The 27,917-nt window shown below is 30.8% G+C and overlaps 2 protein-coding genes and 1 long non-coding RNA gene across 5 annotated transcripts; 1 reads left to right on the top strand and 2 right to left on the bottom strand.

Annotated features, from left to right (window-relative positions):
• Positions 1,173 to 11,939, top strand: LOC109348667 (histone-lysine N-methyltransferase SUVR5). Of its 3 annotated transcripts, none has more exons than XM_019589181.1 (12): positions 1,263 to 1,381; positions 3,390 to 3,928; positions 4,169 to 4,471; positions 4,561 to 4,671; positions 5,928 to 6,038; positions 6,136 to 8,931; positions 9,272 to 9,436; positions 9,883 to 9,999; positions 10,072 to 10,175; positions 10,258 to 10,395; positions 10,925 to 11,012; positions 11,620 to 11,939. In XM_019589181.1, the coding sequence occupies exons 2-12, from the start codon at positions 3,467 to 3,469 to the stop codon at positions 11,725 to 11,727; spliced, it is 4,503 nt and encodes a 1,500-aa protein (XP_019444726.1). In that variant the 5' UTR covers positions 1,263 to 1,381; positions 3,390 to 3,466; the 3' UTR covers positions 11,728 to 11,939. The 3 variants fall into 3 exon arrangements, 2 of the variants coding, with proteins under 2 accessions (XP_019444726.1, XP_019444727.1); XM_019589182.1 differs by lacking the exon at positions 1,263 to 1,381 and adding an exon at positions 1,579 to 1,678; XR_002107769.1 differs by lacking the exon at positions 11,620 to 11,939 and having other exon boundaries at positions 1,173 to 1,381; positions 10,258 to 10,461; positions 10,884 to 10,992.
• LOC109348669 lies at positions 14,109 to 15,222 on the bottom strand. The gene is made up of 2 exons (XR_002107770.1): positions 14,600 to 15,222; positions 14,109 to 14,370 (listed from the first exon to the last, which is right to left on the bottom strand). It is a non-coding gene; the product is annotated as an uncharacterized LOC109348669 (long non-coding RNA).
• Positions 22,528 to 23,331, bottom strand: LOC109348666. The gene has a single exon (XM_019589180.1). It carries the CDS (start codon positions 23,240 to 23,242, stop codon positions 22,739 to 22,741), a length of 504 nt encoding a protein of 167 aa, XP_019444725.1. The 5' UTR covers positions 23,243 to 23,331; the 3' UTR covers positions 22,528 to 22,738.

Raw genomic sequence — 27,917 nt, 5'->3', positions numbered from 1 at the left:
ATATAGGTAAAAAACATTTAGGATGTGATAGAAATAAATTGTAATTATAAACCTAGAGATTATAGTAACTATAGAAATATTTATCCAAACAAAATTAAAAAAAAAAACTTATAATATCTATACTACTTAATAAAGCCAAAACTCATTGTAACCACCTCATCATGGTATAATTTCTGGTTCTCTATTTTGCCCTCACAATCTTATATTTTTTTACCAGAAAACCATATATAATATTATAATCCAATGCATGTTGCATGTATTCATCACAAATAATCAACATCATTTTATATGATCTATACTATTATATTTTTTACGTGAATATTTTTTATATGATAAATAAATGTTTATATTGAATAAATGTTTATACATATAATTTTTACGTGAATAAATGTTTATACTTATGGATGAGAACTTGAAAAGATGAAATGAATCATGGCCAGTTGACTAAGGTTAAATAGAAATAAGAGATATAAGGTTAAATAGAAATGTAAAATCTGCTAATAAACTTGATTTTCATAACTTTTACGTCAATAATTTTTAATGCCACGTTTTATATAGCAGTGCAAATATACATTTTATTTTATGCACTTCAATAGTCTGAACAACAATGCTAAGAAGTTAAAAATCTGCATCTTATAAGGAGGGAAGTTACATAGGAAGTTAATGAAAAAGGTTTTCAAAGGTTAAAAAACTGCCATGTTCTATGTCATGGCAATATTCAAGAGGTTGTGCCATGTTCTATATAATGTTCTACCTTCCAATAAGAACATTATCCAAAGCAAATCTGAGGCAAAAAAATAGTAGAGATACATCTTCCATATATGTCATTGAATACATTATGCAAGAACATGCTACTATTATCACTACTACTCATTTTGCCTTGGAATTTGTTTAATTAGAGCCAATAATTTCTTCCAACTTTCAGGTATTTCCCATCTCTCCCCTTTTAGTTCTTCTATTTTTTCTCTCTTCCATTACCACTATAAAATATGTTAATAACCAATAAATTACAACAATTTTTGTTGTAATTGTCTTGTAAAAATAAGGTAGAAGAAGTTGAACCAAAACCGAGAGTACCCGTACCATCATTGATTTAAATTTGGGCAGGGACCTGTACCATCCCCTCTTTCCTTCGGTAATAATATTCCTAAAAGCGAGAGCCGCACTTGGCATATAGAACTTGTACCACTATTATCTATCTATGTATATATCACAATATTAACCAATAGTCACAGTTAGTGAGGCATCGATTAGAGAAAGGGATAAACACAACATTTTTCACATAAAAAAAACAATTTCACCCACCCCATCTCATCCCTTATACACAGATCCTGCAAAATACCCCATCTTCGTGCATAAACTTTCCCTATTCCTTTTTAAGGTACATTATCACTTCGCTTTTCTTACTATTTTATTTTCTGATTTTTTTGGCATAGCCAATGTCTTCTCTATTTTATGCCACATTTTTTTTGCAGTCAATATGATTTAATTTGTCTGACTAAGTTCACCCTAACATATATATGTTGTGAACCTTAGATATTTATATTATATATAAAACTATAAAAGTATATTCTATAGGTAACTAAAAAAAGAAATCACTAGTAATGAATGGCAGGAGGGAAGAAGATCTTAACCCTTTTCGTTCAACGTTTTAGGGGCTTCTCTAATAAGTATCAAGGTTATATAATTGATGCCTCAATTTTATTTTTACGATTCTGCACTTCTATTATTCATATTTTAGACATGCAGTTACATATTTCTCACCCCCAATGTTAAATACTTTCGATTTATTTGGGGTTTATCATTGTTTTATTAAGTAACCACTATAATGCAGGGATTTAAGTCGATTTTGCTGTTATAACTCTGCCATTAAGGGTTTTTGTGGTGGTGAAAGTAATTGGTAAATATCTACACTTTAAAACCAAGATGTACGTGTGCTGTTTTGTGCTTGTGAAAGCTAAAAACGTTGAAGCTTTTCACAGTGCTTCCGAAGAATTTAACGCTGTTGCGGATTTACATCTGCTAGGGATTAAGATATTTCATTCAAACCCTAATGTAGTACAACATTTGTTGGGAGAGATAACTACGCACTCCGAACTCAAACCAAAGGTGAAGAAATACCAGTACAAAAAACTCCGATAGGGGAGTAAATAAAATTATTAAAATTAGAAGTTTTTTCCCTCTGACAGGGTTGGAGAGATGAAGTTACCCAAAGTGTGACAGTTGTCACGAGTCAGATACGATGTTATGCATTTAGCAGTTCTTCTCTGTTTTTATTAGCATTATTAACAACGTAGCGCAAAATCATCATATTTTGACGCTAGTTCTACAATTACAGCTTAATTATTTCCTAAAAGTCTTGAAATTGAAAAATTATTATTATATGGTCTATGATCAGAGAAGGAAATAATAATTTCTGCCATCAATAATTCTAGTCTTATTCAGTCATTAAAAACCCATGAAAAACTGTTGTCATCAATAAAGAAACCGTTTCATTGTGAGACTAAGGCTTCATTGTTATTTTATTTGCTAGTTAGTTCTCCTTGGGTACTAGGTATAAAGCTCAAACATGAAATTGAAATAATGTAGCTGGATATGTAATTGAATTAATTTTTTACAAAATAAAATTTGTGTTTCATAGCATAACATCATTAATTACTAACAATTACAAAATATTATGTATATGAGATGTTCCGTTTTTCATTATTATGCATGGTAGAGTATTTATTCAGACATTTTTTTAATATGCAGGCTCTTGCTATAGTCCTGTGTCTGAGAATAATTTTCTATCATTATGATTAGATCCATTGTAATTTATTTTAACTAGATATGTCTAGACTCTAGAGGTTTTCTGTTGTTGATGTCTATTGAGGAACACATAAATCTGTATGTCTTATTTTTTGCTTAAATATGATTTTAGTCCTTGTAAAGTAGGGCTCTTTTGAATTTAGTCCATATAAAAATAATTTTTTTGATTAAGATCATATGAACTCTTTTACTTAGAATTTAGTCTCTGCAATTTGTTGGTAGTCCATGACACATTTGAGAGACTGACTAACAATTGACACTAAAATCAAGATGAATGAATTTATAGGTACCTTAACTAAAATAATATTTTTACATGGACTAAATTTAAAAGACCCATACTTTACAAAGACTAACAACATATTTAAGCCATTATTTTTTAATCAAAATTCAAATAACCTTGCTATTGGATTACCTTGAGAAAACTAGTTAGTTTCGAAGAAAAATCAAATTTGGTATTACTAAAGTGCATTACAGAACTGAATTACTATGTTTAAAACTTAATTATCATCCTCTTTTTATAAATTACTATGTTTAAAACTTAATTGCCTGACTTTGTTATGGAATGACATTTGTTTGAACAGAGTGGTGAGCAAAGGAGCTATCAGTCTTAATGCTTGTCATATAACACTCATACTGTTTATTTTATTAGAATAGTATCATGGAAGTACTTCCTTGTTCTGGTGTACAATATGCTAGAGAATCTGAGTGCACTCAGCATAGTTCAGAAACAGCTTTTGTATATCAGGGAGAACCTAATTGGCAGATAAATGGTGAACAAGTTAAATTAGCAGCTAATCCACTGAAAGAACCATCCAATAAGATGGAAGGGCCTCAGATAGAAAGGCAAGGTGAAGGGAAACAGACTTTTTTTTATTTGTCGGATTGCCAATACATTGGAACTTCATGTTGTGATCGTCACGTGAAAGACCAAAAGGAATCCTGTGATTGCCATAATTTTAAAGAAGACGTGATAAGTGAACATTGCTTAACTTCTGAGACTTCTCTCGCTGTTGTGGATACGATTGAAAGTGAATTACCAAACAACATTAAAGAAGGAGATTTGTCATTGTCTAAACCCGCGTGGCTAGAGGGAGATGGATCTGTTGCATTGTGGGTAAAGGTAACCATATGTTTGTGTTCTAATTTAGTTGAATGAGTATTGGTTGCTTATAACTCTACCCTAGCTTCTTTACTGCTGTCCTATTTATTTCTTTTAACAAAAATTAACTTCTCTAGTTGATCTGAGTTCCTGATTTTAGCACGAGAAATGAAAATCGAATTTTATTGTTTTCACTCTGTTAAATGAAAATCAAATCGATAGCTTCCTTTATTTGTATTCTTTGTGACCTGTCTTTTTTAGCGGAGAGGGAAGTGGCAGGCTGGCATCAGATGTGCAAGGGCTGACTGGCCTTTATCAACTTTGAGAGCAAAGCCAACTCATGACCGGAAGCAATATTTTGTCATATTTTTTCCACACACTAGAATGTATTCTTGGGCTGATATACTTCTTGTTAGATCAATCAACGAGTTTCCCCATCCAATCACATATAAGACTCATCAGGTAGGACTGAAAATGGTAAAAGACTTGACTGTTGCACGTCGGTTTATAATGCAAAAGCTAGCTGTTGGCATGCTGAACATCATTGATCAGCTTCATTTTAATGTACGTGATGGTGTTGCTATTTCCTTTTGTCCATTTTTATTCTTAGTCTCAATGTATCTTTTAACAAGGCATTTCTACAATATGTGTAGGCTTTGACAGAAATTGCTCGTGATGTAAAGGTCTGGAAGGAATTTGCAATGGAGGCTTCTCGTTGTAATGGTTATTCTGATGTTGGAAGAATGCTTCTAAAGCTGTATAATGTAAATTGCAATTCATGATGATAGTTTATGGAGTGAGATGCATATATTTTTGGTGTTTAATTTTGAGAAACTCAATGTTTCTTTAGTTAGTGCATTGCTTTGTTGAATATTAGTCTGTTTTTTATGTTAATTGGGGTTGTTTTACAAAAAATTGAAGGAATTATAAATTTTCTAGGAAACTCAAATTGATAATTTTTTTGTCTTAAAATGTTTGAATTCTTTGTAGCTATCATTCTTTGTCGGGTTCATACACCCTCAAGGGAAGTAATTTTTAAAGTTTGATTCAGTAAGGCACTTCTACTAACATAATCAGATGATGAAATTCTCGTGATTAATTTAAGATGGGTTTTTCCATTTGTAAATGTTTTTTTGGTGTTACCTAGGGTTTCCCAACCCTATAGGTAAGGATCTAATCCCTTTCAGGGTGCATGGCTACTCCTCCCAGCATGCATCAGTGGAAAAACTACTTGATAATGTTGTTTTAGAACTTTCTGTAAGAATTTATGTTGAACTGGAAGCATTTATTGATAGGGTTCCAGTGCCTTTGATGTTACTTTATTGGTTAGACTTGTAGAAATGCTAGGAAATTGAAAGAAGGAAAGGTTGTTGGCCCCGCCATTTTTATTTATTATTACTTTGTTTTATAGGTGTCATCTTCTTAATTAAATAGAATTTGTTTCCATAAGTTTCAGATTGTTTTTCTCAGTTAATGGTGGTTCTTGTTATGGCATGCCACTTGCTGATAGGGGGATATCAATCCATTTTCCTCCACTCCTTTCTGACACGTTTCTTGGATCTAATATCATGTCTTAAAACTAGTCATGAATATATTTCTACATGGCATGCTTATGATACATTTCATTACTGTGTTTTGATATATGGAACATTTTAATTTTTGCAATTATAAATGCTTTGCCTCATTTCTTATTGAGAGAGATTGTATCTCTTTAATAAAGTACATTGTCACATTAATTATTTGGATGCATAGTTTTCCCTGTTTTCCTATTCCAAATTTCACACTAATATAACCATTATTAGATTTGATTGATGGTTGAAATACCAACTTTGTGAAGTTGAATTCTGACTACTAATATGCATGCTTTGCATAGTCTGTGTAATTTATGTCACTTGGGCTGTAAAATTTCTTAAATCTTCTTACTATTATTTTCTTTGCATAAATAAATTATCAAGGCTCCATCGAATTATCTTTGTAATTTCTTTGTTGGTTGAAGTAGTATATCATCTTTTCCTTTCAGAGCATATTGCAGCACTACATAAATGCTGACTGGTTACAGCATTCTTGTCACTCTTGGGTTGAACGGTGTCAGAATGCAAATAGTGCTGATTCAGTAGAGCTGCTGGAGGAGGTACCTTATAATTTTGTCTGTGTCCAGAAAAAAGAGAACTGGGTATTCATTCTTCTCAATATGTTTTGTTGCCTTTATTCCTTATCCTCTTGTGCAGGAATTGGTTGAGTCTATTATGTGGAATGATGTGAAAACTCTAAGGGATGAACCGGTACAACCAACATTAGGTTCTGAATGGAAAACCTGGAAGCATGACATAGTCAAATGGTTTTCAACATCACCTTCCTTATCAAGCAACAAATACACAGAGCCTCAGACTTCTGATGGTTCATACCAAGCAAACTTTCAGATTTCTAGAAAAAGGCCCAAACTTGAAGTTCGTCGTGCAGATACACATGCTTCACAAGTGGAAACCAAGGGGTTAGTTCACTCTATTACTCTTGAGACTGACCATGGATTCTTTAAGAAACAGGAAACATTAAGCACAGTAGTAGCTGAGAGTTTTAAACAGGATGATGTCCGGGAGGTATCCATGGCAACTGATTCATCGAATAATTTGGCGAATAAATGGAGTGAAATTGTAGTTGAGGCTGCCAGTTCTGATTTTTTGCATACCAAAGGAAAGGAGTCAACACCTATGACTGAATTAGCTGTTTCAAAATCTGCAGAACCCGATAGCAAGAATCGACAATGTATTGCTTATATTGAAGCTAAGGGAAGACAGTGTGTGAGATGGGCAAATGAAGGTGATGTATACTGTTGTGTGCATTTGTCCTCTCGTTTTTTGTGCAGCTCAGCAAAAGCTGAAAACCATTTTCCAGTTGATACTCCTTTATGTGAAGGTACAACTGTTCTGGGTACTAGATGTAAGCATCGGGCCCTACCTGGCTTTTCATTCTGTAAGAAACACCGGTCCTATGCTGAAACAGAGCAGAACTCAAATTTACCCTACAACGCATTGAAGAGGAAACACAGAAAAAGTTATACTGGTTCAGAGGACATGTTCTGCAAAGACATGGTATTGGTAGATGTTGGAAGTGCACTGCAAGTAGACTCAGTGACATCCATTGGTGATGATTCCTTGCATGGAAAAAGCAACTTGAAGAAGAAGCCAATACCTGATGAAAATGATCGTAGTGCAGCGGACACACTGCAGTGTATAGGTTCCAGTGTCTATGATAATGAGAATCCTTGTAAGGAATTTCCTAAGCATTATTGCTTGTACTGCGAAAGTCACCTTCCAAGCTGGCTCAAACGTGCAAGAAATGGTAAGAGTAGAATAGTATCAAAAGAAGTGTTCACAGAACTTTTGAGGGACTGCAGTTCATCGGAGCAAAAGGTACATCTGCATAAAGCATGTGAGCTTTTCTACAGGCTATTCAAAAGCATTTTATCAGTAAGAAACCCAGTTCCTGAGGATGTGCAGTTCCAGTGGGCTTTGACTGAAGCCTCTAAAGATTCTGGCGTAGAAGAATTTTTTACAAAGGTGGTTAATAGTGAGAAAGCGAGAATCAATTTGATTTGGGGATTCAATTATAAGATGGATGTAACCTCTGTCATTGAAGAACCACCTCTCTTGCCGTCCACTACTAACGATAGCCTTCATAATGAAAATGCCATTAAGTGTAAGATATGCTCTGCAGAATTTCCAGATGACCAAGAACTTGGTAATCATTGGATGGACATTCATAAAAATGAAGCACAGTGGCTGTTTAGAGGTTATGCTTGTGCCATTTGTCTGGATTCTTTTACTAGCAAGAAGTTGTTAGAAACTCATGTTCAGGAGAGACACCATGTGCAATTTGTTGAACAGTGCATGCTTCTCCAGTGCATTCCATGTTGTAGTCATTTTGGAAATACTGAGCAATTATGGCAGCACGTATTATCAATTCATCCTGATGATTTTAAGCCATCAAAAGCTCTTGACAAGAAAACTGTGTCTATTAGCAAAGATTCCCCACCAAAACATGACCAAGGAAATTCAGCCTCTTTGGAGAATCCTTCTGAGAATCCAGGTGCTGTGCGGAGATTTGTTTGCAGGTTATGTGGGTTGAAATTCAATATACTACCTGACCTAGGTCGACATCACCAAGCTGCTCATATGGGGCCCAATCTTGTCAGCAGCCGCCCCACAAAGCGCGGAGTTCGCTTTTATGCATACAGATTAAAATCTGGCAGACTTAGCCATCCTAGACTTACAAAAGGTGTCACAGCAACATCATACAAGATCAGAAATAGGGTTAGTGCTAATTTAAAGAGATGCATACAGGCAACAAAGTCAATCGACATGGGGCGACCCATCATACAACCTGGTGTAACTGAAATAACAGATATTTCTAGATTGGCAAAACATCAATGCTCAGCTGTTGCGAAGATTTTGTTTTCTGAGATTCAGAAGACTAAAAATCGGCCGAACAATCTTGATATTTTATCAATTGCTCGCTCTGCTTGCTGCAAAGTTAGTCTTGTAGCTTCACTGGAAGAGGAATATGGATTTCTGCCTGAAAAGCTGTATTTGAAGGCAGCAAAGCTTTGCAGTGATAATAATATTGCAGTAAAATGGCACCAAGAGGGGTTTATCTGTCCTAGAGGGTGTAAGGTATTGATTGACCAAGCCTTGCACTCTCCTTTATCATCTCTTCCCAATGGTTTTGTGAGGCCAAACTCTGCAAATTTGTCAGATTCTGCAAGCAAAGAGTGGGAGGTTGATGAATTTCACTGCATCATGAATCTACATAGTTTTAAATCCGAGTCACTGCAAAAGGCTGTAATCTTGTGTGATGACATAAGCTTTGGGAAGGAGTCAATTCCAGTGATTTGTGTAGTAGATCAAGAACTTATGTATTCTCTTAGTGTGTCGAATGAACAAGATATAAACTCGTCAATGCCTTGGAAGAGCTTTACGTATGTTACAAAGCCAATGCTTGATCAATCCCTTAGTCTTGATTCGAAGGTAGTTCACTGTGACTTAATTTGTTCTTACATCAAAGCCTAATTAGATAAGGATAAACTTGAATACTAAATGCATGTGATGTTACTTAAACGTCATATGTTTGCTGTTGGCACTTGCTTGTTTACCAAAGTCATTATGTTAAGGACCTAAGTGGATCATATTCTACTAAGTTTCTGTAAAACATTTTACTTGTAAAAGCATTTCGGAAGTTAGTGATGCACTTTTATAGTAATATACTTCCGTTTTATGGTGAAATTGAAGTTATAAAGACGTTTTGTGAAATACACCATACTTTTTAATTAATTTTCTACATTCTTTAACCTATTTGTTTTAATTGCAGACTCCACAATTGGGGTGTGCCTGCTGCCCATATTCTGCTTGCTGCCCTGAAACATGTGATCATGTATACCTTTTTGGTAATGACTATGATGATGCAAAAGACATATTTGGGAAACCGATGCGTGGCAGGTTCCCATATGATGAGAATGGTCGAGTGATATTGGAGGTAAAATATTTTCATCAAAACCTGGGCTGAGAATTGACTTCTGTTGGATCTGCTAAGCTTTGCTTGGCCATGATATATTTATTTGTTAAAATCCTGAATGTATTATGCCTTCCTCTTTACTTCTAACTGAACTTGCATGTTTCTAAATGGACATCTTTCCATTTAGCATTGTAATTTGCAGAATATGTTTTTGTTAGGAGTGCAGCTGCATGTGCTGATTTAGCTCTGCTGTCAATATCATCATATATAGGATCTTCTCTGGATTTTTTAGAATTAACTGTATAGAATATTTTCAAACATCATTGTTCCATGACTCTGTCTTTGATCCTTTTCAAAATTTTGTGGCCTATACAACATATATCTGCCTTTCACTCCTATATTTCTTTATTAGTTATTGACGAATTCTCATTTTGTCTCATGCTGGGGACCGTCCTACAAAACTGCAGGAAGGTTACCTTGTCTATGAGTGTAACCAGATGTGCAGATGCAATAAATCCTGTCCAAACAGAATATTGCAGAATGGAGTAAGAGTCAGATTGGAAGTCTTTAAAACAGAGAAAAAGGTTACTCTTAATTTTATTAATTCAAATGTTTCTTAAGGTTTGTTACATTGACTTATATTACATCATTTGCAGGGATGGGCTGTAAGGGCTGGCGAAGCTATTCTACGTGGCACATTTGTGTGCGAGTACATTGGAGAGGTTTTAGATGTGCATGAGGCACACAACAGGCACAAGAGGTTTTCAATCCTTGAAGCTGTTATTTCTTTTTGATTAGTTGATGTTTTTTATGCCTTTTTACTGACATGATATCAATACCAGATATGACACAGAGAATTGCAGCTATTTCTATGATATCAATTCTCATGTTAATGATATGAGCAGATTGATTGTAGAACAGGCCCAATATGTAATTGATGCTACTAAATACGGAAACGTCTCACGGTTCATCAATCATAGGTGATCATTTAGCTCCTTAAGATACCATTTACATAGTTTAGGTTGCAGTGAGGTTTTCAAATTGGTGCCAATTTGATCTGATTTTTTTCCTTCCTAGGAGTCTGATACAATCAAACTTGCCATTATTGCTTAGCAATCTAATGTCCTGAATATGTTTTTGGGTAGTCCATGAGGTCTTCTACTTCCTGCTTTCGTTTGGCATTGTATGCAATTAATATCAAGTGTTTGAAAAGTGCTTCACATTATCATGATGATTGCATATCTGCTCCTTACTGTAATAAATTTGATATAGAGATACTTGTGATGATACTTGTTTAAATAAATAATAGTTGTTTGATGCCTATTTTCTTGGCATCTATTACAAATTGTAATTGAGAAGAATATTACCATATTTCTTCCAAGGAACTGTGGGTTTGATAAATTTAGGATTGTATAGACCTTTTTGTCATTAGAAACTGCTTATACATTCTGTTTTTTATGTCCCAAACGCCTGTTGGTTTGCTATTACAATTTGTTGTTGTTATTGTAGCTGCGCGCCCAATCTGGTTAATCACCAAGTTCTTGTGGAGAGCATGGATTGTGAGCGTACACATATTGGTCTTTATGCAAGTCGAGATGTAAGTACTCTCCTGTATGGAACTATTTCCTCGAGAACAATCCAACACCTATAGTTCTTGGCAATTTCTGCTTGCCAACATTTTTCTTGATTTGGTATGTCTATATGATATAACTGTGTGAGGAGGTGAGACAGGAAGAAACATGAAATGTCGAAAGCGAGAGTTTAATTGAAGTTTGAAGGTCATGGCTCTGGCTCAATTAGATTCTTGCCCCTGTCCATTGAATAAAGGGCAACCCGATGCTATAAAGCTCCGGCTATGAATAGGGTCCAAGGCAGAGTCGGACCTAGTATGTGAGTCTATAGTAGGCAGTCTTGCCTTGCATTTGCAAGAGGTTGATTCTACCACTCGGCCTGTGACAACCTTGTCACATGGCAAAATAAAGGCTGTCTGCTCATTGGCAAATAAGTTGTAAGAAGTTTTGCTTTCCATATCCTGGTTAATTGATGAATGCTGACATTCATATAGGATAATGAGCATCATTGAATACTCACCAGTTTTGGTCTCTTATTTGAGAAATGAAAGGTTATTTTACCACTAATGAACATCTTTGAGTAGGTTGATTTTACCACTAATTACATTTCACTTTTCTTCTTCTTCTTGATAGGTTGCTTTGGGTGAAGAGCTAACATTTGACTATCACTATGAGCCTATGCCTGGAAAAGGGTCTCCTTGCCTTTGTGGATCTTTGAAGTGTAAGGGACGCCTTCACTAGAATCTCCACATCTTTGTGTGATGCTGCAATAATATCAGATTTTCTAATGTGTGCCCAACTTTGAAGGGTTTCTCTAAGTCAATCACTCTGGCAGGTAACTTGTAAGGAGACAGTTATGTTTTTGCAGCTTAGTGCAGAGTTGTTATCCTTTCTCTCTCTTTATTCTCTACTTTTCTCCAAGTAATGGAATAATTTGTAAATATCTTCTTACTCAACAAAAAAGTCCAGCTTCTCCCCAGTCTGAGATCAATGATGAAGGCACATGAATACAGTGAAAAGCATAAATAATTAAATACCAATCTATGCTACTTAGAAAAGTAACACTCACCCAGAAAGTTAGCTCAGAAATTTCATAACAGAGAAAAGAGGTATTATTAGCTACAGTATCAGAGTCGTTTAATAGAACAGAGAATGATAAGTATGGGAAAATGGACACCATTAGTGGGGGAAGACCCTAAACCCTTTTATATACGCCTTGACCCTAATGAGGGTCTAAAGGAGACCCATGTCTACAAGTAGTTTTCCATGTAGCATACGTTATCGACCTCTATTAGAACATCACATAATTACGAGGTACTGGTTTTGGTGTGTTGTACCCAGTTCTGCATGGTTTGTCAGTTGTTAAATTATTATTACAACAGAAAACAAATATGTAGTAAGTGAAATTCGGAGTGAGACCATTAGTGGAGAGAGAAGTGATGTGTAAAAGTAAAAAAAAAAAAAGCAACATATTGACATTTATATTTTTTTTATTTAAAATGATATTACACTTTTACCCTTAAAATACAAAGAAAAAAGTCATGTGTCTTTCCATTACTTGAGAGAATTCTCAATATGATATTTGCTACACAATACTACAATAGTACGCTAAATGAGGAACATGTAATTATGAAAGTGCATGATAATAAGAATTCTCTATACCTGATAATTAACATGTAATATAATACTTGAACTCTAGATTGTAGTCCATGTTCATCGTTAAGTAGTAACTATAATGAAGAGATACTGATGAAAAGTATCCAAATTTTGTAATTCGTCGGTGCTATTAATCTAAAAGATTAAACTAAAGATTATATTTAATTTACGACACATTTTAAAATACAAAACATATAATGTTTTTTACTCAGGTTGACCCGATAAACCTAAAAATTCAGTCGACCCAATTAAGTTTGTTTAGGTGATATACAATTAAATGTATATTTCTTTAAGCAGGCAAGAGTCAGCATAAGCTACCTTGTTTACATCAGCATGTGCAATACCATCCCAAATTTCTGTAAGGTCCTGGTTAGCTAGAGAAGCAAGTTAATATAATTTAATTTACCTACAGTCATCAAAGTATATTATATCTATTGGGTTGGCCTTACAATGGCCAATTGCCTCGGTCTCACACCAAGCCAGACTCGATCACATCGTCACAAATGTATGGTCACATCAGCTAGAAACATATGATCACAACCCAGACATGGCTTACTTGTCTCTCTCGGAAATATATGGTCATTGCCTAAGCATGATCTAATTGCCTCAGTCGGAAATTCACGGTCATGGCTTAGGTATGACTCTGTAGCCTGGTCATTGCTAGCTAGGACTTCTCGGTTAGATTGGCATGGTCATGATGGTCACACTGAGCCTTCTGACTCAGCCAAGTTGGTGTGATGTCTTGGGCATGCCAGATTCCATAGGACATTCATTAAACACCTTAGGCTATATTTTCATTTATCATTTGACTTTTCTTTTTATTATTCTTAGAAGTAGTTTTAGGTTAGTTAGTTGTAACTTCCTTGAATAAGGGTTTGCTTGATTATGAAGCAACCTCTGTTTTTCTTAATTAATAAGAAATGGAATATAAAAGGGAGCTTAAGGCTTCATTAATTGATAAGAAATGGAATATATTTTCTTTACAGATTGAACCAATTAAATTAGTTTAATTGTTAGTAATACAGTTTTGATCTGTTCAACCGGGTTAAAAAAAATATAGGATATGGATGCCTATGATTTATAGTGTGACATTTAGTTAGCCCATAATTTTTAATTTTTTATGGTTAGTTCATAAATAGAAGTTTTTACATTCCTCAAATGAACGCTCTTATTTTGTTTTATTGATTTTTCAAATATACAAATTTAGAAATGAACGATAGAATATACTAAAATTTAGAAACAAATGAAGTCGAAAATGTTCCCATTACTCATTGTTTCCAGTGACCTTGCACCATGAAGGATAGCTTAACTCAGAGTACTATTAATCTATGTTGAAGAAAACAAGCATTGAAATTTCAGTCTACTAATAATTTAGTGACAATAACACCCTACAAGTGATAATCTCACAAATTTAAAAACAAGTTCCAAACCAATAATAAGCAACAAACCATTAAAAGTAATTCAGCTTGGTTGGTAACTAAATCCTCATTCATCAGCAAGTCTCATACAAATCCCACACAATACAGTGAGATTTTATCAGCCAGTGTCACACTTTGGATGATGCTGCATTTCACTAATTCTTGTGGGACACAAGACTCATCAATTTACACCAAAAAGAGTGAAGCAACATACCAATTCAGATAGACAAATACTTGTTGTACATCCAAAATTATTCATCATCATGTACTCATTGGCCCTTGCATCATTACCTCATACAAATTTCATGTCCTGCTTCAAAAAATTCCCCAACGTCACAATCAGATGAATCAACATAAAAGAAAGTATTCAATTTAATGCACCAATTCCCAAATCCTATTCTTTAATCCTTGACGAGTATTCTCAGGTGCTAATTAACATTTCTATCCGTAAAATAATAATAATAATAAACAACATTAAAAAAACTTTTTTTTCGTCCAAAAACCGAAAAGAAAGTTGATGAATGTTAAAAGAGACTTACATGAGTAAAATGAAGGTGAAAGATTGATTATTATAGAAATGAAAAAGAAGGGTCAAAGCGAAGAGGTTTGAAGAGAGTTTGTATTAGTTTTATTGGCAAGTGCAGAACTTGCTTTAACAACGAGATCACAAAGGCGCGTGAGGGATAAGGGATTATGAGATTGAGAGAGAGGAACAAGGAAGTATATTTTCCCAGGTAGAAGCTGCTCCTCATCGGGAACGCGTGGTATGCACTTGCCGATAAACAGTGACTCTGAGTTGCAGAGGAAACAAGAGAGGTTGTCGGCGATGACGTGGCTTGCTGGGATTGGATGAATAAACTCTCTGATTTCACCTTTCATGTCCATGACCATAATCGTCGCTGGTCTACGAAATGATTCCGCCGCACGCGCTTTAGCATTCGTGGTTGTTGTGGTGGCGGTTGGAGAATGATAGAAAGACACACACGCACCCATGCTAGAAGATTCTTCAAGATGTGTATGTTTCTTTATTTCTTTCAATACTTGTTCTTGCTTTTATTTTTCTTTATCTTCTTTTTATTGGTTTTTTAAAATAAAATGTGATGTATATTCTGGATCTGGTTTAAGGTAAGATGGTGATGGTTATAGTGATGTTTGGATTAGGGCATTTCGCTATTGGGTTGCTACCATTGTAAATGTCAACTTGCCATTTTGACTTTTCAAGAGTGGTGAGAAAAATACGAATAATAATGACCTTTTTTTTCCTTTTTGACTGAAACAAAAATTTTGGTGATTAACAATGCAACCTAAAAGATATAGGTAAATTGATATAAAATCTAATTAGATTTTTAAGATCGGAAGTTTGATTTTTTGGATACTTATTAATAGTGACAACTACATACTCTAAAATAATTAGTTTTTTATACAAAAATGTGAGAATATTGTTAGTAATATCAAAATAATCTAAAAATTCTTACCACCAAGAAATGTAATTAATATTGTAAGTATTATTGACTTTGAAAACAGTTGTATACAGTTTTTTGATTTAATGAGACTAATTTATATTCTCTCTGTAAAATAATAATCTTGACTTTATAATCAATTTATTGTAAGAATATTTTCATAACAAAATCTAAATATTAATATACATGAACATTTGAGAATAGTTTTATAAAAAGAAACAAAAATATAAATAAAAAGTCTTATAAGAAACATGTAAAACTTTATTATAGATAAATGGTCACCCATGATAATTGACTACGAAAATTAGGAAGTAGTTTGAGTATTGGTGCAGTTATTACATCAATATTTTTACGGCATTTAATATTTACATGTTTTTGGTGTAAACAATTATATGTTTAATACTTTATTCATTATTTATATATATAATGTTTTATTTAGCAGTTAATGGACTAACACATAATTTAAGAAATGATGAATAGTGTAACAAATTTTTACATTAGTGCTACATTAAAATCACTATTTAATAAAAGAAATGTCATTAACCTCAACTCTATATAAAATTTAGAGAGAGAATCCACTTTATATCTTTTATATTCATTCTATGAAAAATTAATGATTCAGATTTATAGACTAATTCAAACTACATGTCCATTAGATTTTTATATTATGAATAACTAAAATGTGGAGTATGTTTTTTTTAACTTACTCGTGGAGTAAGTAAATCCATCTCTAAAATTTATGTTATAATAATTAAGATTTTATTAAGAGTGTGCTCGAGCATTAAATATGTATATTATTATTTTTCAAAAGTATAACTGCATTAGAATTAGAGTAAATTATAGTGACATTCATTAAGTTTTAGAAAATTATATAAATTATTCCTCTCCTTTTAGAAAATTATATAAATTATTCCTCTCTTTTTTTACTCTACAAAAATCCATCTTTTTTATATATATATATATATATATATTCAGTAGGGGTAAGATAAATAACTTAATGTTTTAAATAAAAAAGGGTGATGAGTATAATTAAATTAAAAAATATAATATATTTTGGAGACAAATTCCAATAATATATGAGTGAATATCTCTTTATTATTTTTGGTTTATTATGATATATAGTATAAGAGTGATTTAAACAATATCTCTTTAGAATTGTTGATGTATTTTGCAGCAAAAAATAATGAAGATACATTGATTTGTATATTATTTGGATTTGCCTCCATAATATATCATGCAGTGTTTAACTTAATTATATTTATCATATTTCTTATTTAAAAGATTACATTATTTTTTGTGTGGCCAGTATAATAAAAATATATCAATTAAAAAGTTTATATAAGTGCAAAAAAGTAACAAATAATTTGTATAATTTTATTGAAATTTAGAAATGTGAATATATTTAGTCCTTAATTATTATTGTGTATGAGAACATAAAAAATTACAAGTTTCAAGAAAACACAGGTGGCTTCCGTCAGATGCTAAAATTGTTTTCAACATGATCACTTGTCATAGTCATAGTCTAGCATGAGAAGTAGTGGACTACAACTATTAAGTTTTTTTTTTCCAAGTAGGATTTTAAAGATAAATGAGTCATGAAATATACTCTAAAATGTTTACTATCTTCTCTTCATTTTCATCTAAAACTCAACTCATTAATAGATTCCGAGTTTCGCGTTGAAGACTAATTCTCCTTCGGGTTGATCCGGAGGAAAATAAGCAAGGTGCTCCCATATAGCTGTGTTCTTCTAATATTGTGGAATTTCTTAAACGTCATGGTGTATCACCTTCATGCTTCCCAGTGGCTACTGCTACTAGCTTCCTAGATTTATAACTAGGTCAATGTAATCAGGCTTCTAAGCATCGATTTCTGATTCCACTAGCTGGCTTTCTTTCACAATGAATGAATGCAACGTTGTTAACCAGCATTGATTATTAACTTATGTTTTCTTTGCTGGAAAGAAAGTCCATTATGACTGCATAATACTTTAAATTAATTCGTTGTAACATTGTAATATATATATATATATAGCTCATCTTAGACTGGCTTCTAATAGAATATGTCCCATTTTCATACCAAGGGATTGGAATCCCTTAATAACGTCAATTTCAGTATTAATTTATGTTCTCATGGTAGCAAATTTATGCTACTTCTAGGTCAATTTATCGGAAAGATATGTTTTTGAAAATTATAATTTTCCAATTCACTTATCAATTATTTAAATCAACCAATAAAAAATAATGTCATACAATTTTAGTAGCAAACAATATATATTTTCTCCAAATTATATGGATTTTAAATATGTAATTGACAGGAGAGGCTCCTGTAACATGTAAGCTTGCACATTAAAATAATAGTGTGCATAAATCTAATCCAAATTTTGATATAAATTCAAAATATAAATTACATTTGTCATACTATAATTGTCCCAAATAGATTTACTTATTGATGATAATATATTCATAATACTTGGTTTCTTTTCTAGAAAATAGTTTTTCTCTTGCAATTGCAGATGTACACTGAATTTTAAATAAAATTACAAAATAAATAAGCTAAATTATTAAAAGTGAATTTTTCAAATTTACATTTTTAATTAAATTCAGCTTGACCTTTTTATCTTTTAATTTTCTGAAATATGAATTGGAATTGAAGTTTCCATTTTCAAGTAATTTGGTTAAAATATTTAAATACTATTAAATAAATAATTTAATATGTAAATTATAAAAGATAATAAAACCATTAAAATATTGACCAAAAAAGTTACAGTGCCTCATCTTAGATAAAGGGAAATTCCTAGAATTATTATGGTTAACAAATTAAATTTTGAAAATAACTTTTTTTGTTGGTAAATAAAAGGGTTATATGAGGTTAATTTTTCTTGCATGAATAAAAGATGATTTTTTATACTACAAAGATATTATCTTATCTTATAAATAATTAATTAATCTCTTTCATAAATTGTGATTACCTCTAAACCAGATAGATAGAGTTGCTTGTACTCCCCATTTTCTACCATATTAATACCATAACTCTATTCTAGCACAGTTATTATTAGATTAATTTTTTTTAGTTATTATAAAGAGTCTAATAACAAATAAATTTAAAGATCCTTATGAACATTGAATAATGACACGTGTTATTTCATTTTGACATATGTTATGTCATTCAGGTGACAAATGTCTTTTTCATGGTTATGAAATTTTTAGACCGTTTTAATATGATGATATAATATTTTCTATTATAAGTATTATTTTCCATTGCTCTTAGTTTTAATTTAAACTTTGATCACTTTTAATACCTATTTCTTTTTATAAAATAATGTGAGACTAATCCCACTAAAACTAATAAAAATAGAATATTTTGTAAATCTTAAATAAAAATACAAATAAAAAGTTATAAACATGCCTAAATCTTTTTTATCTCGAACATTTTTGCGGTGTTGAAGAAATGATTGTCATCATTTCTAAGAATAGAAATTAACATGAAGACTCTTTGACTTTTACGACATCATTATTTTGATCAATAAGATTTTAAAGACATTAGTCCAATTATTTAGATTCGTACATCATTAATATAATATATAATTTGTTTAAATAAGATATTTGATTTTTTTTCTATATCGAACCATATCTCCTTACTATAAGTAAGAAATTTTCTGAGTGTATAATTATCTTATTTGACAAATGTACAAATATTTGATATTACATATATTTTTACTAAATCTTAATACTCATAAGAAAGTGATATGGGTCACTTGAAACCAATCATTGGTTAATAAATTAAGTATTACATTCACTTTGTTTCATATGTCATTTTCTTATGAATGTGAGGATTTAGTAGAAAAAATATCATTTTCCTATTATAAAAAATATGACAAGATTCATTACTTTCAATTAAAAGTCTCAACTCTTAAACCATTCGAATTTAAACCTCTCATTAATACTCTATTTTACACTAATATATAATGTAAGATTCAACTATATATTAATCAGATGCTTATTATTTATTATTATTATTACAACCTTAAAGACTATTTTTTTTTATGGTGAGACTCGAACCCTCAACCTCCTACTCTCTACCATCTATTCACCTTATAACTCCCATTTTTTTTTGTTGATGGTGAGACTTAAACCCATCACTTCCTACACTCCATTCCTTACGACCATCCATCTTACGACTTCTGACCAAATGCTTATTAAAACAGCTGTAAACAATTCCATCACTCACTGCCCCTAAACCGTGCCAATGACATGCCCATTCTTGTTTTATTGGGTGCGGCAATGCCTATGCTTTATGTGCCAAATTGTGCCCCTTACTTATTAGTCCTTTTCCAATCTCAACTTTGGATAATTTTTTAGATACCCACGTACCATTTTCTGTAGTAAACCAATCATATAATAAAAGAAAAAAAATTAAAAAACAAAAAGTAACAAAATGAAACACTTTGATTGACTTGAGATACAAAGTTAGACACCATTTAGAATATATGATTTTTATCCACATTCTCTCTATATATATATATATATATAGTGGTGCCATTTCATGGGCTTTGCCCAAATTTATTTTTATTTCATCCTCTTCCATACATGGCTAGCTATCTATCTTCCTATTTTGTCAAAACTCGACTCCATAACATCCATGTAGTAGTAAACACCAAATTTGAATTATTTGCGATTGACCCTTTCATTATATAGGACCAAATGTAATAATGTCGAATTAGTCAACTATCAGCCATGCATGAAGTGGATAGAGAATTCGAAAATTGAAAGAGAACATTTTAGATGCAATTTTCTTTGTCCTTTTACCAGTAACAGACCCTCTAGGATAAGGATCACGCTATCTTCATCAACCTACATACTATATGTAAACATATATTTGTCCCTCTTTAATAAATGGAGTTTTTTCCTCAGATCTCAATATATCTTTTAGGTTTGAACCTATTTTAATAATTCATCAAACTAATTTTCCCTTCAATTATATAAGCACTTGAGCTATGACAGTTTTGCTATTAGAATTGGTATGTATTTCCATATTTAAATATATTGTTTCGTATTGTTTGATTTGATTGAACCTAACCTTATACTTATATGATACAACAATTATATATATCATATCAGTGAAAGTAAGTGAAAATTGATCAACTTATTAGTATTGTGCCATTCAGTTTTTTATTTTCATATACAATTAAACAAATAAATTGATATTTACAGTATTGTCCTATTGATGCGGGAACATAGCATTATCACCTTTACTTATGCTTAAAGATAGAAACAAGTCAAACTCTACCTTAAATAGTCTTAAATAGATTGAGCATTTATAACAAATAACAGTGTGAGCCTAACCTAATTTAAAATAAAACTAAATACTTGTTTAAAAGTCTATTTAAACCTTTTTAACATATTTAAAAATCTATTATGCTACAAATCATTATTAAATTGTCTAACACAGATACCTTCAAATAGATTAACGTAACATAAATGATTTTAATATATTCATCTAACATTAACAATTACATTATATTATATATATATATATATATATGCATTTTTATATTAAAATTTTAAATATAATAATATTTGTTTCACCTCAACTTGTACCTTCAAAATGTGGTTTAGCAAAATAACATTTATTTTGATGAGGACTATTTGTTATCTTGTTTATCAGTTTTTTAATATTAATATTATATATTTAACTTTATCAAAATGTTAAATAATGATTTAACCCTTATACGTCATGTTATTGTAAGGATACATTCAACATTTATTATATTAATAACATCACATGCTAACAAACATATTAATTAAAAAATTAAATATTTATCATCTATTTTGTTTTTGTTTTAATTGTATTAATCTGATATATAATTGAGAACAATCGTTGATAACAACCAAAGAAGCATTCCCTAAAGAAGTAAAAGAATTTCACTTTTGTTCAACAAAACTCGGTTTGGAGTTTCGATTACTATTCTTATTATAATTCTTTAGAAAATAAATCTCTGATTCTTCCATCCTTTGTATCATCCGTCAATTTGTTTTGTTAAGAGTAAATTACATTAATACATCCTGAATTTTATATACAAATCATCTTTTATTTTTTTATACTTACACAAACCCACTGATTTTTATAATTTTATTACATTCATCACTCTACGTGAAAAATAAGTGTAATCTTTTAAACAAAAAATGTGATAAATGCAATTAAGTTAAACAAACATGATGTATTGTGGAGACAAGTCCAAATAATATACAAATCAATGTATCTTTATTATTTCTGGTTCATTATAATATATTACAATAACGATTTAAACAATATCTCTTTAATTTTTTTTATATATTATGTAATAAAAAATATTAAAGATATATTAATTTGTATATTATTTGAACTTATCTCTATTATATACAATGTTTTATTTAACTTAATAAAAGTATAGATATTAGGGGTTGGCGAAGTGTAAAAAGTAAGGGATGATTTGTATAATTTCGCTAAAACGGGTAATTTACTCATTTGTTAATTACACATTTGAAAATCTAGTCGTTATGCAAAGAATCTACATCATTGGTGAGATTTGAACGTGAATTTGTCATTCAGAAATCAAAATAGATCCAAAATAACCATTTTCAATCCATCATTTGCATAATGCCTAATCAGTTTGGCACATCACGATGCAGATCTCTTGTAAAATATATTCAACGCAATAATTCTATATGACTAGTTGTTTCTTTCATCAAATAGTTTATGCAAGCACAAAATTAAGGATCTAATTGTAGAATGCTAGCTAGTGATTACAATTTAAAGGTCACAATTGCTCTAGTCTGCTCCCAAGTTACCATCAATAGGTATCAACTACTGCTACTACATGTTTATATGATCTGTTTATGTTCGTCGATGCTTATGTAACTATACTGTATTGCTTTCATTTCTTTTCAACAATAGAAAACAGTATTACACTGAAAAATACCTTATCTACTTTAATTGAATATGTACAAAAAATTGGACTAATGAAATTAAAAAAAAGAACATAATAATATATTTCCAATAAGACTGGATCTTCTTTTTTTTTACAAAACAAAAAGACTGGATCTAACTCTTTATGAATCTAATCATTTCCATTGTTCCATGGAATGGCTCTACAATGTGTGGGATGTTATATGATAAATATATTTTTGAATTTATATATATACAAGAGAAACAAAATCACCGGAGCACATTTTTGAACCCTACTCCGGTATGGCACTCAAAAACGCCGTAAACTTCTCCCTACCGCCATTCGTAGTCCTTCCCCTCCTTGATCTATGAATCGTATCGTTACCGGTACGGATTGTCGGAGGAATATTCCGACAAGGACTAGAACAATCTTCTTCCGAAAACACAAGACGTTTACGGCGACAATAACATTTATTATCGGCGCCGCCTCTTTTCATGAGCGCGGAGCTGGCCTTGACGGCCAATGCAGCCATCTCAGCCGCCTGCAATGGCTGGTCCAACCGGCTCAACGGAAGAGCGAAATAAAGCTGACCAGGTTGCAACACGTCATCTTCATGAACCGCTTTAACGACGTCGTCGAAGTCCATTTCGTCTGAGTTGCATATAAAACACGTCGAGTGTTCTTGCAACAGGTACGATACCTTAACCGGGTAAGAAAATTCTTGTAACGTTCCATCTACGTGAACGAGTTTTGACGTAGCAACCTGAGTTGAATCGGAGGAACTGCAATTTCCCATAGTGATAACTCAGTGAGTTAGAATCAGTTGTGACTCGGTGTTAAAAAGGGAAATTTGGTATGAGCTGGAGAAAAAAGGAGCACGAGGGAGAGAATATATATAGGAAGATACTGATATGCCACGTAGGATATTATAGTTAATCGTTTAATTTTAAATTACTAAAATTCAGTTTTATTTGAAACAGTGGGAATGGCTTTCCAGCCTGTAAGTTGTTGTTGACAGGTTGTAATAATCCCTCGCATTAGTGAGAGAGAACCTGACTCTATTTTCGAGATCAAAAATTAAATTACGCAACCTGCCACTAGGATTGAAATTTTGGACCATTATTATAAATATTCACCGTGTGGGACAGTGTCTTACGGTATATATATATATATATATATAGCTCATCTTAGACTGGCTTCTAATAGAATATGTCCCATTTTCATACCAAGGGATTGGAATCCCTTAATAACGTCAATTTCAGTATTAATTTATGTTCTCATGGTAGCAAATTTATGCTACTTCTAGGTCAATTTATCGGAAAGATATGTTTTTGAAAATTATAATTTTCCAATTCACTTATCAATTATTTAAATCAACCAATAAAAAATAATGTCATACAATTTTAGTAGCAAACAATATATATTTTCTCCAAATTATATGGATTTTAAATATGTAATTGACAGGAGAGGCTCCTGTAACATGTAAGCTTGCACATTAAAATAATAGTGTGCATAAATCTAATCCAAATTTTGATATAAATTCAAAATATAAATTACATTTGTCATACTATAATTGTCCCAAATAGATTTACTTATTGATGATAATATATTCATAATACTTGGTTTCTTTTCTAGAAAATAGTTTTTCTCTTGCAATTGCAGATGTACACTGAATTTTAAATAAAATTACAAAATAAATAAGCTAAATTATTAAAAGTGAATTTTTCAAATTTACATTTTTAATTAAATTCAGCTTGACCTTTTTATCTTTTAATTTTCTGAAATATGAATTGGAATTGAAGTTTCCATTTTCAAGTAATTTGGTTAAAATATTTAAATACTATTAAATAAATAATTTAATATGTAAATTATAAAAGATAATAAAACCATTAAAATATTGACCAAAAAAGTTACAGTGCCTCATCTTAGATAAAGGGAAATTCCTAGAATTATTATGGTTAACAAATTAAATTTTGAAAATAACTTTTTTTGTTGGTAAATAAAAGGGTTATATGAGGTTAATTTTTCTTGCATGAATAAAAGATGATTTTTTATACTACAAAGATATTATCTTATCTTATAAATAATTAATTAATCTCTTTCATAAATTGTGATTACCTCTAAACCAGATAGATAGAGTTGCTTGTACTCCCCATTTTCTACCATATTAATACCATAACTCTATTCTAGCACAGTTATTATTAGATTAATTTTTTTTAGTTATTATAAAGAGTCTAATAACAAATAAATTTAAAGATCCTTATGAACATTGAATAATGACACGTGTTATTTCATTTTGACATATGTTATGTCATTCAGGTGACAAATGTCTTTTTCATGGTTATGAAATTTTTAGACCGTTTTAATATGATGATATAATATTTTCTATTATAAGTATTATTTTCCATTGCTCTTAGTTTTAATTTAAACTTTGATCACTTTTAATACCTATTTCTTTTTATAAAATAATGTGAGACTAATCCCACTAAAACTAATAAAAATAGAATATTTTGTAAATCTTAAATAAAAATACAAATAAAAAGTTATAAACATGCCTAAATCTTTTTTATCTCGAACATTTTTGCGGTGTTGAAGAAATGATTGTCATCATTTCTAAGAATAGAAATTAACATGAAGACTCTTTGACTTTTACGACATCATTATTTTGATCAATAAGATTTTAAAGACATTAGTCCAATTATTTAGATTCGTACATCATTAATATAATATATAATTTGTTTAAATAAGATATTTGATTTTTTTTCTATATCGAACCATATCTCCTTACTATAAGTAAGAAATTTTCTGAGTGTATAATTATCTTATTTGACAAATGTACAAATATTTGATATTACATATATTTTTACTAAATCTTAATACTCATAAGAAAGTGATATGGGTCACTTGAAACCAATCATTGGTTAATAAATTAAGTATTACATTCACTTTGTTTCATATGTCATTTTCTTATGAATGTGAGGATTTAGTAGAAAAAATATCATTTTCCTATTATAAAAAATATGACAAGATTCATTACTTTCAATTAAAAGTCTCAACTCTTAAACCATTCGAATTTAAACCTCTCATTAATACTCTATTTTACACTAATATATAATGTAAGATTCAACTATATATTAATCAGATGCTTATTATTTATTATTATTATTACAACCTTAAAGACTATTTTTTTTTATGGTGAGACTCGAACCCTCAACCTCCTACTCTCTACCATCTATTCACCTTATAACTCCCATTTTTTTTTGTTGATGGTGAGACTTAAACCCATCACTTCCTACACTCCATTCCTTACGACCATCCATCTTACGACTTCTGACCAAATGCTTATTAAAACAGCTGTAAACAATTCCATCACTCACTGCCCCTAAACCGTGCCAATGACATGCCCATTCTTGTTTTATTGGGTGCGGCAATGCCTATGCTTTATGTGCCAAATTGTGCCCCTTACTTATTAGTCCTTTTCCAATCTCAACTTTGGATAATTTTTTAGATACCCACGTACCATTTTCTGTAGTAAACCAATCATATAATAAAAGAAAAAAAATTAAAAAACAAAAAGTAACAAAATGAAACACTTTGATTGACTTGAGATACAAAGTTAGACACCATTTAGAATATATGATTTTTATCCACATTCTCTCTATATATATATATATATATAGTGGTGCCATTTCATGGGCTTTGCCCAAATTTATTTTTATTTCATCCTCTTCCATACATGGCTAGCTATCTATCTTCCTATTTTGTCAAAACTCGACTCCATAACATCCATGTAGTAGTAAACACCAAATTTGAATTATTTGCGATTGACCCTTTCATTATATAGGACCAAATGTAATAATGTCGAATTAGTCAACTATCAGCCATGCATGAAGTGGATAGAGAATTCGAAAATTGAAAGAGAACATTTTAGATGCAATTTTCTTTGTCCTTTTACCAGTAACAGACCCTCTAGGATAAGGATCACGCTATCTTCATCAACCTACATACTATATGTAAACATATATTTGTCCCTCTTTAATAAATGGAGTTTTTTCCTCAGATCTCAATATATCTTTTAGGTTTGAACCTATTTTAATAATTCATCAAACTAATTTTCCCTTCAATTATATAAGCACTTGAGCTATGACAGTTTTGCTATTAGAATTGGTATGTATTTCCATATTTAAATATATTGTTTCGTATTGTTTGATTTGATTGAACCTAACCTTATACTTATATGATACAACAATTATATATATCATATCAGTGAAAGTAAGTGAAAATTGATCAACTTATTAGTATTGTGCCATTCAGTTTTTTATTTTCATATACAATTAAACAAATAAATTGATATTTACAGTATTGTCCTATTGATGCGGGAACATAGCATTATCACCTTTACTTATGCTTAAAGATAGAAACAAGTCAAACTCTACCTTAAATAGTCTTAAATAGATTGAGCATTTATAACAAATAACAGTGTGAGCCTAACCTAATTTAAAATAAAACTAAATACTTGTTTAAAAGTCTATTTAAACCTTTTTAACATATTTAAAAATCTATTATGCTACAAATCATTATTAAATTGTCTAACACAGATACCTTCAAATAGATTAACGTAACATAAATGATTTTAATATATTCATCTAACATTAACAATTACATTATATTATATATATATATATATATATGCATTTTTATATTAAAATTTTAAATATAATAATATTTGTTTCACCTCAACTTGTACCTTCAAAATGTGGTTTAGCAAAATAACATTTATTTTGATGAGGACTATTTGTTATCTTGTTTATCAGTTTTTTAATATTAATATTATATATTTAACTTTATCAAAATGTTAAATAATGATTTAACCCTTATACGTCATGTTATTGTAAGGATACATTCAACATTTATTATATTAATAACATCACATGCTAACAAACATATTAATTAAAAAATTAAATATTTATCATCTATTTTGTTTTTGTTTTAATTGTATTAATCTGATATATAATTGAGAACAATCGTTGATAACAACCAAAGAAGCATTCCCTAAAGAAGTAAAAGAATTTCACTTTTGTTCAACAAAACTCGGTTTGGAGTTTCGATTACTATTCTTATTATAATTCTTTAGAAAATAAATCTCTGATTCTTCCATCCTTTGTATCATCCGTCAATTTGTTTTGTTAAGAGTAAATTACATTAATACATCCTGAATTTTATATACAAATCATCTTTTATTTTTTTATACTTACACAAACCCACTGATTTTTATAATTTTATTACATTCATCACTCTACGTGAAAAATAAGTGTAATCTTTTAAACAAAAAATGTGATAAATGCAATTAAGTTAAACAAACATGATGTATTGTGGAGACAAGTCCAAATAATATACAAATCAATGTATCTTTATTATTTCTGGTTCATTATAATATATTACAATAACGATTTAAACAATATCTCTTTAAT

Source organism: Lupinus angustifolius, chromosome LG06 (genome assembly GCF_001865875.1).
Source record: "Lupinus angustifolius cultivar Tanjil chromosome LG06, LupAngTanjil_v1.0, whole genome shotgun sequence".
Classification (NCBI taxonomy): Eukaryota; Viridiplantae; Streptophyta; class Magnoliopsida; order Fabales; family Fabaceae; genus Lupinus; species Lupinus angustifolius.
This window is presented reverse-complemented; position numbering and strand designations above follow the sequence as displayed.

Coding starts and splice junctions, on each gene's coding strand:
- LOC109348667 (XM_019589181.1), top strand. CDS start 3,467: ATGGAAGTACTTCCTTGTTCTGGTGTACAATATGCTAGAGAATCTGAG. Junction 8,932..9,271: donor CCCTTAGTCTTGATTCGAAG/GTAGTTCACTGT, acceptor TTTTAATTGCAG/ACTCCACAATTGGGGTGTGC. Junction 9,437..9,882: donor ATGGTCGAGTGATATTGGAG/GTAAAATATTTT, acceptor ACAAAACTGCAG/GAAGGTTACCTTGTCTATGA.
- LOC109348666 (XM_019589180.1), bottom strand. CDS start 23,242: ATGGGAAATTGCAGTTCCTCCGATTCAACTCAGGTTGCTACGTCAAAA.